At 30.8% G+C, this 19,872-nt stretch overlaps 1 protein-coding gene across 1 annotated transcript in view; it reads right to left on the reverse strand.

The window, feature by feature from the left end:
* Positions 1-9,576: 9,576 nt before the first annotated feature.
* Positions 9,577-19,872, reverse strand: part of MS3_00001584 (uncharacterized protein) — a gene marked incomplete at its 3' end in the record, with an annotated part of 57,437 nt that continues 47,141 nt past the window's right edge. The window contains exons 3-5 of the mRNA XM_012942489.3: positions 15,133-15,694; positions 12,601-12,939; positions 9,577-10,511 (exon numbers count right to left, since the gene is read on the reverse strand). Coding sequence (XP_012797943.2) covers positions 9,577-10,511; positions 12,601-12,939; positions 15,133-15,694 — 1,836 coding nt within the window. The remainder of the gene's footprint in view (positions 10,512-12,600; positions 12,940-15,132; positions 15,695-19,872) is intronic.

Raw genomic sequence — 19,872 nt, forward strand, 5'->3', positions numbered from 1 at the left:
AAACTACTACTTACTGAGATCATAGTCACATTAAAGAAGCAGAAACATTACGAAAACTGATATGTGATGGCAAAATATGCTGTTTGCAGCTACGAAATAAGGACACGCAAAGTACTTGACAACACGTAACATGTACGCAATGTAATTACACATCAATCCAATTTTTTTTGTTGGAATACCTCATAGAGTATTAAGTGATATGAACTTAGAATTAATAAAGTTGAATGAGTGCCAAATAAATTATAAGTTTATAAGATTAATAATAATGTTACATGAATAATAATACCAATAATAATAATAATAATAATAATAATAATAATAATAATAATAATAATAATAATAACGAAAACAATACAAAGGTAACCTCACAATTTCATTTAACATATAATTTTATTCAAGTGATCATGGAATGTTAGTCAGTTCAATATTAAATGTTATTTTATTTTACAAACAATCCCAAATATAAATTCACTTGATATTGTTTACTTGAATCTTTCCGTTGATGTTTAGGTCTGCAGTTGATCAGTCTCTTATTGGCATATGTGCATATTGTGCATAGCGCCTCGATATTGCCTCAAATAAACAATATCGAGTGGATTTAAACTTCACTTCATTGCACAAACAATTAACTACCGGGACTCAGTAGCTAAGTGGATAGCGCGACGACTTTTGAAAAGAACGGTACTGGGTTCGAGTCCCAGAGTGAACATCAACTATGGGATGCAGATACACCCAACTGACGAGTCCCAAACAGGACAAAACGCATGTCCTGAATTCCATTGCTAGTCACTATCCATCTATACGTATAATCGTAAGTTTATATAACCTAATTGTAAACGATGTGTTGCTTTAAACTTGGTCGTTCTTTTGGGTTATTAATTTAACCTTATAGCTTTATAGAAGCTGACGAGAATTTGTTGAAAATAATATTCTTTGTTCATATACCTTATATTCAGTTTTAAATAAATAAAAAATTATTATAAATTATTTACTTCCTCATAATTCACGTTTGTTTGCACGAATTATTATGGAATCTCATGATTAACATACAGTTGAATAACATCCACGTGAGAAAAAAGGTCATCTAAAGAATCCTTAAAAAGTACATATAATATTAGCGGCTTCTATTTCAACATTTACTGTTAATAATCATTCAGTCAAATAACTTCAAATATAAAAAATGTCGGTTTTCATGAAAAGTCATTTTCAATCAAAATTATCTTACCCCTTCTGATACTAATCAGCATATGCCACTAGTGACTGGCTTCAGGATGTATATCTTGGAGTTCTAGTGAGAAGCAGTGACCAGTGGAGTTCAACCGGGTCTGTTGTGAGATAGTAACTCACTGAAGACAATTTCGTGAATTAGTTGAAGTTAGACATTAACACCGTTGGATGCCGGCTCAGTTGTCTAGTGGTTAAGCGCTCGTACACGAAATTGATAAGTCCTGGGTTCGAATCCCGAGGGCGGGGTCGTGGATGCGCATTGTCGAGGAGTCCCACAACAGGGCAAAACGGCCGTCCGGTGCTTCAAGGTTTTTCATGGTGGTCTAGCTTGAACTGACTCATGATCTCAACTATTGCAATTACTATCTTCTGTTAGTTTATTTTCAATGTTTTAGTTTATTTGAAATATTGAATAATTTGCTAGTTTATTTTCCTTTAGACTGAAAGCAGTTAATGATATGAATATTGTTATTCTGATATGCTGAATGAACTTTTTACCTTACACATTTTTCGTCTCTTAATTAGTTTGTTTTATCAATCTTTTTCTTGTTGGCGTCAGAATTATCATTTTTTATAAATCATACATGATGATGGATAAAAGCCAATATTCGTAATAGGAATTCAGCGATATTTTAATTATAAATTACGAAAGCCAGAAATGTAATGGTATTGAGACTATATGCGGAAATTCAGTAACTCATCGGTGGATACAGTCAATCAGATCCTCAGAAGATATTCATGCATCTAAGAGTCTGTCACTAGTTATTTTATTGATTAAACAGAAAATCAACAAAATTAGAACGTTATTTCATTCCAATTATTAATCAAGTACCACATGAGTCTTGACACCAGTAAGCTTGTTCTATAAAATCATCTCATCTGTGAAATACAATAAACACACTGACGCCTAATGAATGCAGATAATTGTTCACTAATTATGATCATTTTAACGTTGTAATTCGGAGATAATATGTTGACTTCTAATGTGACCGGTACCTAATACACTGGTGATTCAAGGCTATATTAAAGTAATGTATTTTTAAATGAAGAATAGCCTCAGTCATCTTACATTCAAAACCAACTGTTTTTGTAAACTAATCAATCATATGCGGGAATTTCAACTCTATGCCTATTTTTTAATATTTCTGATATAAGCAGGAATTCAAGGAAAAAAAACAAAGTGAAAGACCTGATGTGATAGAAAATAAATATATGAGATTCTTAAAAATGATTAACAGTCGGTTAATTTCTTGAGGAGAATAATTACCAGGTTTAAATTAATAAAGTATTAGTGGGAATATTAGTGTTAATATTAGCATACAAAATCTCACTTTTTCAACGTCATTCTAGAGAAAGTGTTTTATGACTCCTGATGTGAAGAGAAAAATGAAGAAGTAATGCCGAAAATTGAAGGCTACGTTTTTGGACATTCTTTCACTCAATTCAAAATCAGTAAATCGCTAACATTTAATTATGCTGAGGAGTCCCATACTAGGAAGAAATGGCCGTTCAGTGCTTCCAGGTTTTCCATAGTGGTCTAGCTTCAATTGACTCATGATTTCAACTACTGAAATTACTAAAATCTCCATAAAACCTCTTCTGATTTAATTATGTACCTGCTTCATTCACAAATTAGTCATCGTTGTATTTCATTTTTTCTCCTCTAATGTCCTAGTATTGTATAACTGCATTTCAATTGTTCCTTTTATGTAGTGGTCTCGTTATTCAAATATCTATCCATATGCTTATTTCGAGTTAGTCGAACTGGCCGTTCGGCCTTGAGGTTAAACACCAGAGATGCAGTCTCAAGGGTGTACTCAACAACATAGGACGTCAAGGTCATAAAACAGTTCGATACAACTTTTCCTCTCCGCATATCTAAGAGCAGGATAGTGGCCAGATAGTTAGGTCGTAACAACTCTAAAATTTAAACAACATTTAGAAAAATAAGAATCGAAAAACTCCTTTGATTGCTGAATGTATCGGTAAAATCAGTTTACGAGTAGAAGTTAACTGTCAATATTCTACAACACACACGTTAGGACTAAATAGACTTTACCATAAAAATCAAAACAGGATTATAATTTTAAAGGAAGTGATTCATAAGGTTTTTTTAATCAATAAATAATCTTAGCCCCTAATTAAAGTATTGTGTAGTGTCGGTCATTGTGTTAAGCCCATATACCTTATTATAGCTTTTGGAGTCACGTTTTGACTTTTGAACACATATATTTTGTATATAAAGCGAATGGAAAAGAAAGAAGCAGAACGACTCGCAATAGAGACGGTGGGTAAGCCAACACCCCCTTTCACCAAACGTTAATCAGTAATTATAGTTACAGACATGTGATGAGTAATGAGGTGAGAAGTGTACATACACCTACGGGCTCATAGAAAAACAGTCAAGAATGATAAGCGAGTAATTAACAAGGTCAAAACGTGACTCAACTAGAATGAATAGAATGGGCTGTCCAAAAGCCAGAATAAGGTATATGGGTTTAACATAATAACCGACACTACAATTGCTTCCACATAAATTCCCCAATGAAAGGTAATATCACTTATCATTAATATATAAATGATAGCGAATACGTTGTTTTATTCTTTCACCGGAGCTCCATATTTATCTGAATTATGTGCCGATACATTGAAAAATGCTAGTTAGTCCGAGTTGTGGCTTATGAATTGTTTTTTTCTTAATGATTCATTTGATACCAAGTACTAATTGGTTATAATCGATAGCTGACTAGTCATTTTTTAACATTTCTCAAAACATCTTCGGATTCACTATTTCGGAACATTTTTTAATGACCAGAAAACTTATTGACGCGACCCAAGATGTGTAATCGCTATCTGGTTTGATATATATAACTTTTGAATTCCTATGTTAAAACTAAGTTAAAATCCATGTCACGATAAGAGTTAATCTAGAAGATTACTAACCAGAGGTTCAGTATCACGTCAGTTGTGAGGTGAAAACAAACATATTTCATTGTTTTAAATGAAGCTTATTTTCCCTATTAATTAGCATTCTACACATCTTGTAAATTCTGACTACATATAAACTGCTTGTATGCTAACTAGCCACAATAAGTATTTTATTTTAAATGTCGTGTTGTTACGAGGACTTGATGTGATAATGTAATAAACCCACTGAGTCATTAAGCAAAATAAAGACTTTACAGTCAAGGAAACTTCCTTTCTGACGATACCCTTCACTAGAGCTTAACAATCGTGATATGACGCGATAAAAAGGTAGGATTGTTTTAGTCAATATTTTTTGTATCAATTCATCATGAATTTTGGCTAGAGCGACAGGTGTGAACTTCGTTCACTGTGGCGCTTTAAGGTCAATATTCTTTGTATCTATTTAGTATAAACTTTGTTTTCGTTGATTTTTTGTCCACTGTGATAATTATATTCGCTGTATCAATTTAGGTGAACTATATTTAGTTCCTGTTTTTTTATAATAACTCTATTTTCCTCTCTATGAGCTATTGTAGTGTGTTTAGAAATCAGTGTGTAATTGATAGTATTTTGGTCTAATGCTGACGCGATTTTGAGAGTTGCTTGGGAGCGTGTTTTTTGGAGGGTCCATAAATCTTGATTGTATTAGTCTTTCATCTTCTTACTTTGTATCCTGGGAATCGTACTAATTCCTGGTCCAAAATGTAAGCAGTTATTTAAAAGAATTCCAGTGGTTCTCGATGGTCAAGTATGAGCAATAAGGCTATAGACTGAACATAGTCGGTACGCACGTGGAGGAGGCAACACGAAGATAAACAGTGACCGCCAAATATATATATATATATATATATATATATATATATATATATATATATACTAGTCTCAGTCACGCAAAATGATACTTTTATGTCATTGTGAAATAGATTACTTCAATACCGTTTATCGATTTTATTTAAGCACCTCGAAGTTACTAAGTTTTTATACATTCACTCAAAAAGGTAAAGTATTTTCCAATTAAATAAAACTTCTTGTACAAAGAAGTTTTTTGTAAACTAAATTTTTTCTAAGAAATCAGGTGATCTATAATAATCTCTTAATTCTATATGACTGGCAAGTAATTTCCATATCAGAGCGTGTACAAAGTGATCAATTTCACACATAATACAACACACGATAATAATTCAAAATCCACAATCAAACCACTGATTTTGAGACTAATTTATCATACATCAATCATAGTTACATTTGATTAGTTGTTAACAAACAATCGAAAACATCGTCCTAAAAATTTTACTTATCACAACTCAGTAGATTGATGACGATAACTTCCGTTGTCTATCACACTAGAAATTATTATTCAGAGACAGCAGTCTATTTTGACATTTTTTTAATTTTCAAACTGGCTTGTTCTAAAATTTTACCTTGTTCAGAAACAATCATTCCTGAAGATTGGACTAATATAAGTGAATATAAAGGAAAATATTTAGTATATCAAGGCTGGAAATGTTCACTTATTGGTTACCGAATTAGCACGGATCTCGTGAATTAAAAATAACGAAAATGTATTCGAACTAAATAGCAAATATGAATGCAATGTATCCGATTTGTATAATCTTTCCCAGTTAATCATATATCATATGATTTATATAACATGGTTTTGTATAAATTACAAATCCAATGACTTGGGCTAAGATCAAACTTAAAAATCAAAATGGAATTCAGTTATCACGAACTAGGAAATGAGAATTTGTATATTACTTGAAAAATCTAGCACACCTCTGTACATTTTCCTTTACTTATACAGTGTACTATCGATGATTAAATTTTTAAGCAGAGACTTTGATAAAATTCCAAGGTATTTATGAAAGTAATTTAATTCCTTAACGAAATTTACTAGGATATAATGTATAAATATGAAAGATCCTTACTTACTTACGCCTGCTATTCCCTGTGAAGCATAAAAAGGTCATGTTTTCGTGATAGATTAGTAATTATTCTTGATTGAATAATGTGTTATGTTTCCTCTATGTATTAAATTAAAACAATAATCATTACTCACGTACGCCTGTTACCTCCAATGGAACATAGGCCACTGACGAGCATTCTCTAACCCACTCTGTCCTGGTCATTCCTTTCGTGTGGCTAACAGCTTTTCATGTTGACCTGCGATCTAAATGGTTAATATAATTAATTTAGCTATAACTCTTTAATCATACACATCTAAATTGTCAATATCCCTCTATTATTCTCCGACAATGTCGTTGCTTACTGGTTTTTAGCCGGTTGGTAGATTGGCTTTATTGACTGCCAAATGATCTGAATGAGAACCTTCTAAAAATCAACTCAAGGTTTAATCAAAATCATATCTACAACGATCAACATCCATAAATTTGAGGTGAGATATTTCGTGAGCCATTGCAGCTAATCAATGTCTAAGTAGAAGGGGAACAGGTCTACCACTTTCCAGTTAAGCGTTGTTTTTTTATGACTAATTTATTATTTAGATGATATTTGACTTATCGACCGTTTTCATTACATTCCTCAGTTTTGTAATATAAATTTAAACTTTATGTACATGCCAGTTATAGTAATGTGGATAGTCCACAATCATTTGTTCCTCTCTAACGACAGAGGCCTTTAGCACGATGAACAAGATAATCCGACAGTTGATTTTTACGCGTGACTTAGTAAGTAATAATGGGTTTCATAAACTTTTAGGAAATTATATGAACAACAGCTCATAAACTCGGGATTTTAGAAAAGAATTGTGAGTCGATTAATGATTCTTCAACGTGTTTTGACTGAGATGCATTTGAGACATGCTTTACGAATTCTTAAATTATGTCTCTCCTAGTGCTGGTTATTGTAAGTAGGTTGAAGGCTAAAAATGATCAAACAAAAACATCAATACATGATATTAATGACTTGTACGCATAGCCGTATGGGGAGATGGAAGCTTCTTAATCTGAGTCTACAAGATAATAGTAATTAAGGTTTTATTCTTTAATATGTTATTATTATTATTATTATTATTATTATTATTATTATTATTATGGATTACATTAGATATTGTCATTTCTTTGATATGCATTCATTCTTTTGACCTCCCCGTCACGTTGTTTCTATGATACATTGAAACTTTAATCACAACATTCTCGTACTAAATTCGGTATTATGTACGACCTACTTATTTCCATCTACGTAGAACCGAGTAAACTACCATAACAATAGTGTATATATCATCAGAGTGTGAGCCTTGCTATATTACTCACTAACCAATATCGCATATGTAAGTTGTCACTTATGTACCCAATACTTGAAACGCCGAATTGCTTATCTTACAAACAATTATGAAGAGTCGCATATTCAAAATGGTCAATAATCTAGATATTACTTAATTTAACATATGAAAAAGAATTTTTTTGATATTCCATTATTTGAGAAATTGTTGTATTAATACAGATTTGAGATAATCACCCAATAGTTCATCAATATAACTTTAACCTATTTCATTAATATATAGCAAAATAAACTTGCCAATATTCTATACCAAACTACATGTAATATTCACATGTGTTACCATCACATGACTATTTTTTAGTTAGACATAAAAGTAAAAACTTAATGACACTATTATGATCACATGTAGTTCTTAACCATTTCTTGAAATCATTTATACATTAGAACAAACCTTGAATAATGATTATGATGATAAGTTGAAATCATGAGCCAATTGAAGCTAGACCACCATGGAAAACCTGGAAGCACTGGACGGCCGTTTCGTAGTAGTATGGGAGAAGTCATTACCAGTGGAGTTCAACCAGGTCTGTTGTGAGATAGTAACTCACTGAAGACAATGGTGTACGGTGGCGCAACTTCGTGGATTGGTTGAAGTTAGACATTAACACCGTTGGATGCCGGCTCATTGGTCTAGTTGGTTAAGCGCCTGGCGCGAGACCGATAGATCCTGGGTTCGAATCTCGTGGGGGGAAGGATCGTGGATGCGCCCTGCTGAGCAGTCCCATACTAGTACGAAACGGCCGTCCAGTGCTTCCAGGTTTTCCATGGTGGTCTAGATTCCACTGACTCATGATTTCAACAAGTGAAATTCCTAAAATTCTCCACAAAACCCATTCTGATGACGGTAAGATTGTAATTAGAGTTATTGCATAATATTTTTTTATTATATTTAACTCGAGAAAAGATAATTATCAATTTCATCAAGAAAATAAATAAAAAGTAGAATGGAGGAGGAGAAAAAAAAACAAGTAGCTAACATGTGTAAAAACAACAGACATATTGACTCATAAACATAAAATGGGAAAATAGCTTGATAATTTTAAGCAAAATAATTAATTCATTTATTGACTGAACAACACAAGGAGATATGTACTTGGATATACGTATCCAATGTTATATATATAAATGTTTGTATATACACATCAAGCAGATATGGTATAAATATTCTGTATTATATCGATTAAGGTGTACTCAAAAGACCGATAACATTAAATATTAGTAAATTACAGAGAAAAAGGAATATCAACATAAAAATGACAATAGTTGTATTGTTGATGTTGAGGCATACTGAGAAATATTTGTTCTGTTGATAAAACCAAATTGAAAAATATATATGTGTATGTGTATGGATGTTTCATCATAGTCATGGATGATAGATATGATTTTATTGCAGATATGATCGATGTCATGTTTTTTTTCAATATGAAGTTATATAACGTTTAAGAAATGAATCATTCCAGCAAATTGGCGCTTTTAGCATAAAATATTGAAGAATATTATTACAGTAAACTTTTGTATACATTGAATGGTAACTATTTACATATATTTTTTTAATATTATGATTATTCACATTACTGATAATAGTAGTATATTCTTTTTATTCAGTGGTGAATTGGTTTGAGTAAAACAAAACAATAAGATGATTGTAACCACTGCATTTGTGCTTCAAACGAATGAAAATAATGAAATTGGAAAAAACATTTGTTATTAATAAGTTTGTTTAAAGTGAGATATTCACATTCGTTGATTTATTTTATAGTTTGAATATCCACTGTTATGTATCTTGAAACATATCTTGAATGAAGTAACGTCACAGTTGATGGTAACTTTTCTTTTGTGGGGGATTTCGTTGTGATATTTTCCAATGACAAAGTATTGGTATGAAACAATGTTAACATGTACAGAATAACTTAACTGGCATATTACGATTTAACTGAATAAGAAATTATAGAGGAAAGAAGGAAAGTGAATAATAGAGGAGACAAGACTTTAAACATCAAGATGACTAAATGCATACATTTAATTTTATGTGATCAAACGTAGAATACTCATAAACGAAATAGAAGATTCAAAAAAGTTTTATTAAACTTGACTACATAATCTAGTTTCTTGATTTTCATCGGTTGATAAATGAGATGTCAATAATAATGGTAACTCTTCCATAGAACTAGGTTGACCATTAATGAAAGTGTCACCAATCATGATATTATTATTATTACAGCTACTACCGGTTATTCTACTTGACTGATTATTTTTACTATTATTATTATGTATATCTGTTAGTACATTGTCAATCATTTCAGGAATTGTTGATTGACCGACAGATGTATTTGGATACAAAGAGTATATATTGGAATTATTGTTGTTGTTTGTATTGTTATTTGTAGAGATATTTCCATGTCTCAAATAACCTGAATTGTTCATAAATGTATTAGATGATTTAGGCAAATCGATAGTGTCTACTTGATTTTTACCAACATTTTGTAATTGATTTTTTAACAATAAACTAGAATGAAATGTAGGGAATGCATTATCATATGGTCCACTGCCATAAGTAATTGTACCAACTTTATCTTTGTCAATCGATTTTTCGTCAAATGAACTACCCTCTGTTGTAATGGTATGCAATAAGCTTGATACATTTTGATTATAAGATGTAGTTCCACTAGTTGAATTAATATCATCTTTAAATGTTACTCTTGGTCCATTTGAAGATGAAGATGGTACTTTAGTTGAAGCCAATGAATTTCCTGTATTCTGTACACTCGAATTCATTAAACCGCATTCCCCAGGTGATAATACTGTAGTATTTTGATGTGACCGTAAACATATCACCTCGTTCGACGCACCAATTCTTGGGAGATTACCGTATGATTCAGTTGCTGTAGTTGTTCGAGAATCTGTAGATGTTAGATTCGGGAAACGATTTATTAATGAAAACGAATTTGAATGTACAACTTTTGGTGATGTGAAACCGAATCCTGGATAAGATGGACCTCCCTGTATAGAAATTTTATCTATAAGGAACAAATGAAGGATATTACTGAAAAAGATGAAAAGTATCTAACAAAACTGATTATTAAAGGACTATGGAAAATTACTAGATTTTCTATTTTCCAATATAAATCTGATCATAACTTCGGTTGACAGAACCTATCATTCTAAATTGTTTGTGAGAGCGAATCACATCTACAGAAAAGTGTATGCACACATCTGCTTTGAATTTCAGAACGGTTAAGTTAAATTAGTCCTAACAATCTTGTCTCGTTACATTCAAACATATTTCATTTGTTTTATCACTTGTTCATCTGTTTTATCATTATTGCCATTGTTATGTATTCTCACTCTGTTAGGGGGGACTAAGGTTATCTAGTTTTTGTTATTGCATCTTTCTTTAAAGGACAACCTCAACGATATTTTTCAAATTCAAATGCCCGCAATGACCTTTGTTATTATTTGATCGACTGTTGTTAACTTTAGTTTACTAATTTTTCTATATCCCAAGATGTTACCATAAAGAAAATGTCGGTTCATTTCAATATTTAACTTCTATATGGAATATAAGCTATCCAGAAAGCCCTATCTTCTTAATCATATATTAGCGTGTGGATTATTAACGTCTAAATTTTGTTATTACAGTCGCCATTCTATCGAGTCAGTCATAGAACAAGTTCATGTTAAAACAAGTTCTAGTGTTTCTTAATTATCAAGCACCGTAGGTCTTTACAGAATACAATCTGAAAATAGAACACACTCCTGCTTACAATGATTATCGTTTAGCTGCTTAACGAACAATCAGATCGTAAACCTTTATTTTGTAGTTGTATATAAGGTTTTAGTTATCATACGTCTATATTTTCTAAATATCCTGATAATTCATTTTCTAATTTGTTTCATTTATTCTGGGTAAAACGTCGTCACCGTACTCATAGTAAACAGGTTTATTAAACTACAAATCTATTCATCATCTTAATAGTTGCATATTAATACAATCGTACAATATTTGAAAATTAAGTTGTCAAATTAACTTTTCTTCTGCGAAATATTTGCCCCTAAAACGACATGGGTGATAATAATAAATAACTAACTTTACCAGAATCTTTTATAACTCAATAAGGTTTTTTTAAAGCTGGCTACTTGGTAGGTCATTAATAACTGTTTTCTTCAAATTTTATGGTACCACAATGAAAGCCATTAAAAATAATTCATGCTACTGAATTGTTTATCAGTAGAGTGAAATTAAATCACGATTTTTCTAAGCACTGGGATAAAGATTTTCTGAGGAATATATTTACCTGTAAGGGACTTTACACTGAGTTATAAATCATATTAAGAATATTTAAATATTCTCAACTGAAATTAGTTTCATATCTTTATTCTAGTATTTACTGATGTCACTATCAGTATGTTTTTGAAAAATATGTGTTTAATCTACAGTCACGCTCAATTTTAGCCTCCTTATTAATCCCAATTGATCATTTATTCATTAATTATACGTATATCAAAACAGTCGTTTAACCTTTTGTCATTTCTTATTATTGATTGAATTTATTATCCATTAGTCTGTTGGAAACTCTGAAATTGAAATTTAGCTGAGTGTAATGGCTTCAGTAGTTTGAAATTTATTTCAAAGCTGGTTTATAATTTCTTTCTAAAAAGCTATAATCTTAGTTTTAAAAACTGTGTTGTGCTACAGAGATGTATGTGTAACACACTTCCATATTCAAATCTATTTGAGTGATTTTTGATGGCATGCTATATACTAAATAATTCTGAATGTAGTATTTATGAGTCTACAAAAGTAGTTATTACAATGAATAGAAGAAAAAGGACTACTTTCAGAAAAAAACTAGAAACACTTTCAGTAAATGGTTTAAATTGGTTTTCTGAAACAATATGACATGTAGTGATCTTAATATTGTTTCTCAGCAGATATTCACATTGATAATGATAATTCAAAGACTGTATATAAATGTTAGTTCATTGGATCCTCTGTGATAAAAATTACCAGTAGAAGTTCTTACAACAAAATTATATTTTACCAATAAATAAACATAGTTCAAAAGGCATTCTTGTTTTTGAATATGGATGGAAAATGTAACTTACTTGCAGGTTGTATTGTACTCATTGAATTTTCATCATCATCTACTCCACCATGACCTGAAGAACTGGACGATAGTTGAGTATTATTAGTTACGTTATCATTGTTAGAATTATTATTAAGATATCCTGAATATAAATTCAATGTAGGATATTGGAGCTGACTAGTTGATGACGATATTGTGACTGGTGTCAATGTTTGTAATCCAATACAGTCATTATGATTATTATTATTGTTATCGCTATTCCCATTATTGTTGTTAGAGCTAACAAGGATTGGTTGACCTATATTAGAAATATTATTTGAATTCAGGGCACTTTGAAGGCAAACATAGTTATTCCCACCTAAAGCATAAATATGAAATGTTTTATTGTAATCATGTTGAATTTTAAAGAAGTAACACTTTAGGTACTATGCATAACAAAGAGATGGCTAAGAGAAGAATATCTAAGTTTATGCGCGTTGGTGTGACGACATGAGTGCTTTATAAGAATCCGATGATGAAAAAACATTTCCATACTGTATAGTCATCTTGAATTTGATATTTCACAAAAATTAATAACTTTTCATATACCTTTTTTCAAAAGTTTTAGGATTGAATCATCGACATCAGTTTTAGTTAATAATATAACTCCAGGAATCAATCCACTGTGGAGTGAAGATAGTTTTTATGATCTACTGATGTCTCTCAAGATATCATTAGAAACTGTCATATGATTCTTACTTAATAATGCTAAAATTAGGAATATGATTGATAAACTATGTTAGCGGTTTAGGTAACCTACTTATAAATGTAATCAAACATTGATAAGAACCTATTGAAAAAAGATGTACCGTATATTCTTTGAATTAAATGGCTCAACGTAATTGGACAGTATAAATCATGATTAATTGTATTACCATGACTAGTATTGAATAATCACATGTTATTTCGTGGTTTCTATTTATTCATTAACTGAAAATTAACTCATAGTTATACTATTTCGGATATATATATATATATATATATATATATATATAATGTTAATTTCGTAATACATATATGTATATACTCAATTGTCGTGCCCGTGATTCTTCTGTTTCAAGTCTATTTGAATTGGATTTAAGAAACAGTTCTATCAGTAAATTATCAATTAGAACATCATATTAATTGAAGTATTAAGTAATTTATATATTCCAATCTCAACAACTGGCTTCGTTAGCTGCCGATTTAAAGTGATATTTTATTCTACTTAGTTAGAGTAACTGTACTGTAAAAGCATTAGTGAGGTTCATATCAAGATGAAAGATTATGTTTTCTACAGAGAAGGTGAACAGTAATTTTAAATATGAATGTTGCACTCATAGTATTAAAGGAGAACAATGTACATTGGCTGAATGTCTAATATGATAGATATACAACACAATACACAAATAACTTATAACTTGTTTTTTCCTGGTCATTATTAATACTTTTCGAAAGTTTTGGGAAATATTCATTTGGCTTAAATAAGTTTGTACGTTAAATGAAATTATGGGATATATGATCAGACTAAATATGGTTGACATGGAGGTGAAAGAGATAATAAAATAGTTACGAATGAAAAATTACGTAATATGTAGAATAATATGAATTAGTAAATAGGGGTGGATGTTGATTAAATTAATAATACTCCATTATTATTATTATTATTATTATTATTATTATTATTATCAATGTAGGTATTAGTGCCAAGGTTGGACTTGATAGCTTCAAATTAATTGAGTATTGGGTAAAAAGTTAATGATAGATATACTACTTGTTATATTCCAATCAGTAAAAAACTTGTATTTCTGACGTTTCGTGACTTAATGTAAGCCACTACTTCAGAATGAATGAATAACCCAAATAAAATTAGTACAAGTTTAAATAATACATACAAAATAATGTAAAATATTCTCAGTACAATTAAAATCATAATAAGTCTGAATATGATAATGTCGCAATGGCCACTATTGTTATCATTATTATAGTACCTGCAAACGTTCTGAGAAAATTATCCAGCATCCACCTCTATTTACTAATTCGTATCTCATTCATATTATCTTGAATATTCATTTATTGATGTTTGAATTTAGTTCTCAAACAGATAAGATGCAAAACTGTTCCCGATTGATCTTTTATTATAAGAATGAAGAATATTTACGATCATCATATATAAAACTTAATATTCTGTTACATTATAGAAACTTTTCTAGTCATTTTATTTCTTTATGCTTATCACAAATCTAACAATGTAGAGAATGTTCACTTGATTTATCAATTGATTCTTAAATTTAAACTTCTTGATTAATGAAGCCGGTTTATTTTAATAACACAACTAAGAAAATCAATCAACTAAGTTTTACATATATTAGTTTCCTTCAATAAGCATAAAACTAGCCATTCAATTTGTCTTTATGATATTAAAATGTATGATTTCTGTAAGAGAATGAAGTGTCAGTAGAATGGTTCATTATATTGACAAAGTTTCTGATTCATTGCACAATATTCAATTCTAAAGACATAGTTATCTTACCACTTTGTCTACTACCTGCCTCAGCGTCTTCAATCCCATGCTCTGCGTTACGTGTATCAACATTACTACTAACTTGATTATTAGGTCCGATTGATGAATTCACTAAATTAGATGTATTATTATTACTGATCATTTCTGGTGTAACTAGTATCTGTGCGTTCATTGGTAAACCGATACTTGAAGCACTTGCTGATATACCATAAAATCCAGTATTTTTATCATGAAAACATGCATAAATTGGGCTAGCCGGTACACCAACTGGCTGTGAACCATTCACATCAGTATGCATGAAACCATCATCATTTGAGCCAAGCATGGTCATTTGTGTATGAATATTTGATGAATTTGGATTATGTAATGTATTTGTTAATCGGTTATTAGTTCCATTCATTGGTATACCATAATTTGTTGATGTTGTTATTTGTCTTATTTGACTATTAAACATTGAATTTTGTATCATATCATTGACTGGTTGATAATTTATAGGCGGAATAAAAGTTATTGGTTGAAATCCAGTTGTCAGTACACCTGGTGATGATACAGTTTGAAGTGGAAGATTCACCTTAAAAAATAATAAACAAACAAATAGATAAATCAAACATCTAAATGTGAAGCTTATGACGATTGTAAATATAGCTTACTGTAATACTTTTTAGTTACAGTATGAACTTTTGGTTAAGAATATTTTTGTTTTCAAATAAAAAACGAATTCTAGTTAATATCTCAAGCAAAAATAAGTCAAATAACATTTACTATAGTTATAAGCAGAGTTGGATTGTGACTGGCAGTGGAAACCAGGACGCGTGTTTCGTCCTATCCGTGGCTTGATGTCAATATCAAAGTAATCCACACAGGATGCGCATATGTCAATAAGATATGCCAAGCGATCGCAGTCCTAAAAATCAGTGAGGTAATTCAAAAACCAATAAAAATAAGTTTACTGTAGTTGTTTTAGTTTAGTGTGGAACACTATGAGTGTATGTTTATCTTTAACTCCAACTAAATAGTTGATACTAACAGGATTTAAAGATGGTAGATTGACGACTCGTTTAAGTCTCTTTTTGCAGATTCTAAATTAACCCACTCTTACAGATTACATTTTCATGTACACTTTCAATGTCTAAAGACACTTACTGATGTCAAAAGCTTGTTTATATTTCTTGTTATGAGAAATTATTTCGATCTAATGATTCATTATCTCTGTAATGATTGTAAAGTTAAATACATAACTGAAGAAACTAAAACTGCAGACTTTCATTTCATCCAATAAACTTATAAGGAGAAAATTATGAGTACACAGGGAAATTAAAATAATAATGAAGTGAAGACTTAGAATTAGATATTAAGTGTATTTTAGATGCTAGACCCTGTAAAATTTTACAAAACTATTTTGGAATTCCACAATTGTATAGAAAACTTGAATCACTAGAAATTGAATTCATGGATTAATTCTATGTGTGGTGCATGTGTGACTGATGTCGACAGATATACGTAGTATGTGCCACCAATCGAAAGTGAAATGCCTAGCGACAGAAGGTGAAAAAGATTGAAGAAAAGAGAATGAGAACAGAGAGTGATTGGTGTGGAAACGAAGGAACAATGAATTCTGATACAACTGATTGACATTTTGTAAATGAAGTATTTACTGTATAGTTCTCAGATTTTATCAAGATATTCTGTAATGTTGTGTCCTAGTACACTTGGATGGCCGCATCTGTGTTCTCGTTCACCACATATGTATTAAGATTATCATTCTGTGGCTTCTCATTTCGGTTTTTCAGTTTCGTGGTTTTTAGACAAAGTGAGACAGTCACATATAGCATTTTCTCGTTATATTTAATTTGTCTAATGATTTACTTATGAGGTAGTTGGTTATTAATCTACTACAAGTAAAAGTATAGAAGTTTAATGCAAATTTCTTAAAAAGCCATAGATAACTGAACTATCCACCTAGTTAAAGATATTTTTGATTTTAATTTAATAAATGAAGTGCAGTATTGTGACAAATATGCATAATCAGTAGATATTAATCAATTCTGAAAAGTTTAATTATAACAGTCAAAGTCTCTGGATAATGAAATAATTCTAGAATTTAATTACCGTCATGGGACCAGCTAACTGTTGTGTAAAGCAGGCTTCAACACTTTTGTTCATTCAACATAATAAACCCTTGGTAAATTTATTATGCATATAGACTGAAATACATATTGACTGTATTTTGATGTGTGTATAGATGTTTAGTTATAAAAATAAATGATTCTAATGAATAGTATACTTCAAGTTTTCATGATAAGTTTATAAGCAGAGATGATTTTGGCTGGCAATGGAATCCAGGACTTGTCAGCTGGATGTACCTGCATAACAAAGTTGATGTACACTCCTGGATTCCGCTGATAGTCACCATCATCTCTGTTTGTAATGCTTGTGACTTAAATCAATATCGGGGAAATGCTTACAAAATGTACATATATTAATAAGAGACTGGTCAACTTTAATCCTAAACGTCAATGGGAACATCCAAGCAACCAGTACAAAGATGAATTAAGTCTAAGTTTGTGATTTTAAATATCATATGATGTGCAGAGAAAATTATGTTAATTCATTAAGAAATTGAATGATAATTGCCCGTCAATGCAATAAATAATCTCCTTTATTTCGCCGGTTAAAAATCCTAAAAAAAGCAACCATTATAATTACTTGATTTACATCGTCCATTTTTATTCGACTGCCACAACATATGAAGTAGCTAGATATGAATTACGCTACTGATATTTTCGCTTGTTTGGTCGTCTTTTAACAAAGTAATTTGAACTCCTATACTCCAGAAACGACTATTTTATTGTTATCATTATTATAACCTATAAATATTTTGAATCATTGTGTATTTCGAATAATGGCTGAGTTCTACAAAGACTGGATATCTCCTTGGAGTTTAGAACAATTAAATGAAATTCTCCATTTCCATCAGTAACAACAATAAAAGTTTTTTCGATCACATTTATTTTTTGTTATGCCATTTACTCTTAATCCTTTGTTTACTATTTCAATATCAATTGGAATGGTTTGAAGTCAACTAATTTTTATCATTAATAGTCCTAGTGAATAATAAGAGGTTTTCAATATTTGTCATTCGAAAGTATGAATTTTAAAAAATGATCAACGATGAAGTATGCTACTTAAATATGGTTGTAAATAGTATATAAATGTAATGGGAAAACAGAGACATTGACAGAGATCATTGGACTTCGATGGATTTATGTATTTGTACCTCAAATAATCACCTTACTATGATTTAGATGAGGAAATTAGTTTTCATTTATGATGAAAACCAATTCATTCAACCTTTATTCTGGATAAATTAATATATATTTAGATTGATATCATGAATGGATCGATGTTAGACCAACATAGAAAACCTGGAAGTAACGGACGCCAGTTCATCCTAGTATGGAACTCCACAGTAGTGCGCATCTAAAATCCCACATGCGAGACTCAAACGCTTAACCTCCAGACCACTGATCCGGTATCCAACGGCGTAAATGTCTAACTGTAACCAATTCATTAGTGACTAGCTTCAAGATAGATCTTCTGGAGTTCTAGTGAAAAGCCGTGATCAATGGAGTTCAAGTGTGTCTGCTGTGATGCAGTTACTCGCTGAAGACAATGGTGGATGGTAGCGCAAAATCGTGGATTGGTTGAAGTTAGACATTAACATTGCTGGATGCCGGCTCAGTGGTCTAGAGGTCAAACATTTAAGTGCGAGACCGAAGGTCCTGAGTTCCAACCCGAAGAGCGGGGTCATGGATGCGCACTGCTGAAGAGTCATATACTAGGATGAACTGACCTTCCATTACTTCCAGGTTTTCAATGTTGGTCTAACATCGATCCATCCATAATATCAATCTAAATTCAATAAACTCCACAAACCTATACTGATATTATATATCTGTTCAAATAGCTAGCGATCACAAACGAATACATATCAGCAATATGCTGACCAGTTCAACTATTTAAACCTCTTATTTCAAATTAAAATGATGATATCAGATAATTTGTTCGAATTGGATAGAATGGTGGTCTAAAATTGCTGGTTAACATTGAATAATCAGTTAACACAGATGTACAACATAGAATAGGTTATTTATACACATTGATAACTTGTACCAGTCATAAAAAAATTATTTATGAATACAGATTGAAGATGTTAAAAGTAGAAATAAGTAAATATTCTATTTACAAACCCATCCGTCTACATATTATTATAGGCGTACGGGCGTGTTTATGCGTATGTGTTACTTATTTATACAGTTACTTAGATTAAAAAAGCTTACGTTCTTTATATCATTATTATTATTATTATTATTATTATTACTATTATTACTTTGAATTGGTGTCGACAAAAACGCAACAAATAAATTAATGCAATGGAAAGCATCGATCCCATGCTCCTATGAATCACATTTCGGGCTCTTTTATTATGATACAAACTTATTTTAAACATTTGTAAACATATCTTGACACATATACGTAACATTTTGTAACATTTACCATTATTCATTGTGATGTATATCTTTATTGTCAAACCACATAACGCATTATGTAACAAAATACGTTTATTAAAAAAAAAACAAGGAAACACCGGTAATAGTTGTAGACTTATATTCTATTCATTTGTGGGATTGAGAGGGAAAAAAAAGAAAAAATAATAAAAAAATTGAGTACACCTTCAGTTATTTGACA

The sequence above is a fragment of the Schistosoma haematobium genome, chromosome 1 (genome assembly GCF_000699445.3).
Source record: "Schistosoma haematobium chromosome 1, whole genome shotgun sequence".
NCBI classification, from domain to species: Eukaryota; Metazoa; Platyhelminthes; class Trematoda; order Strigeidida; family Schistosomatidae; genus Schistosoma; species Schistosoma haematobium.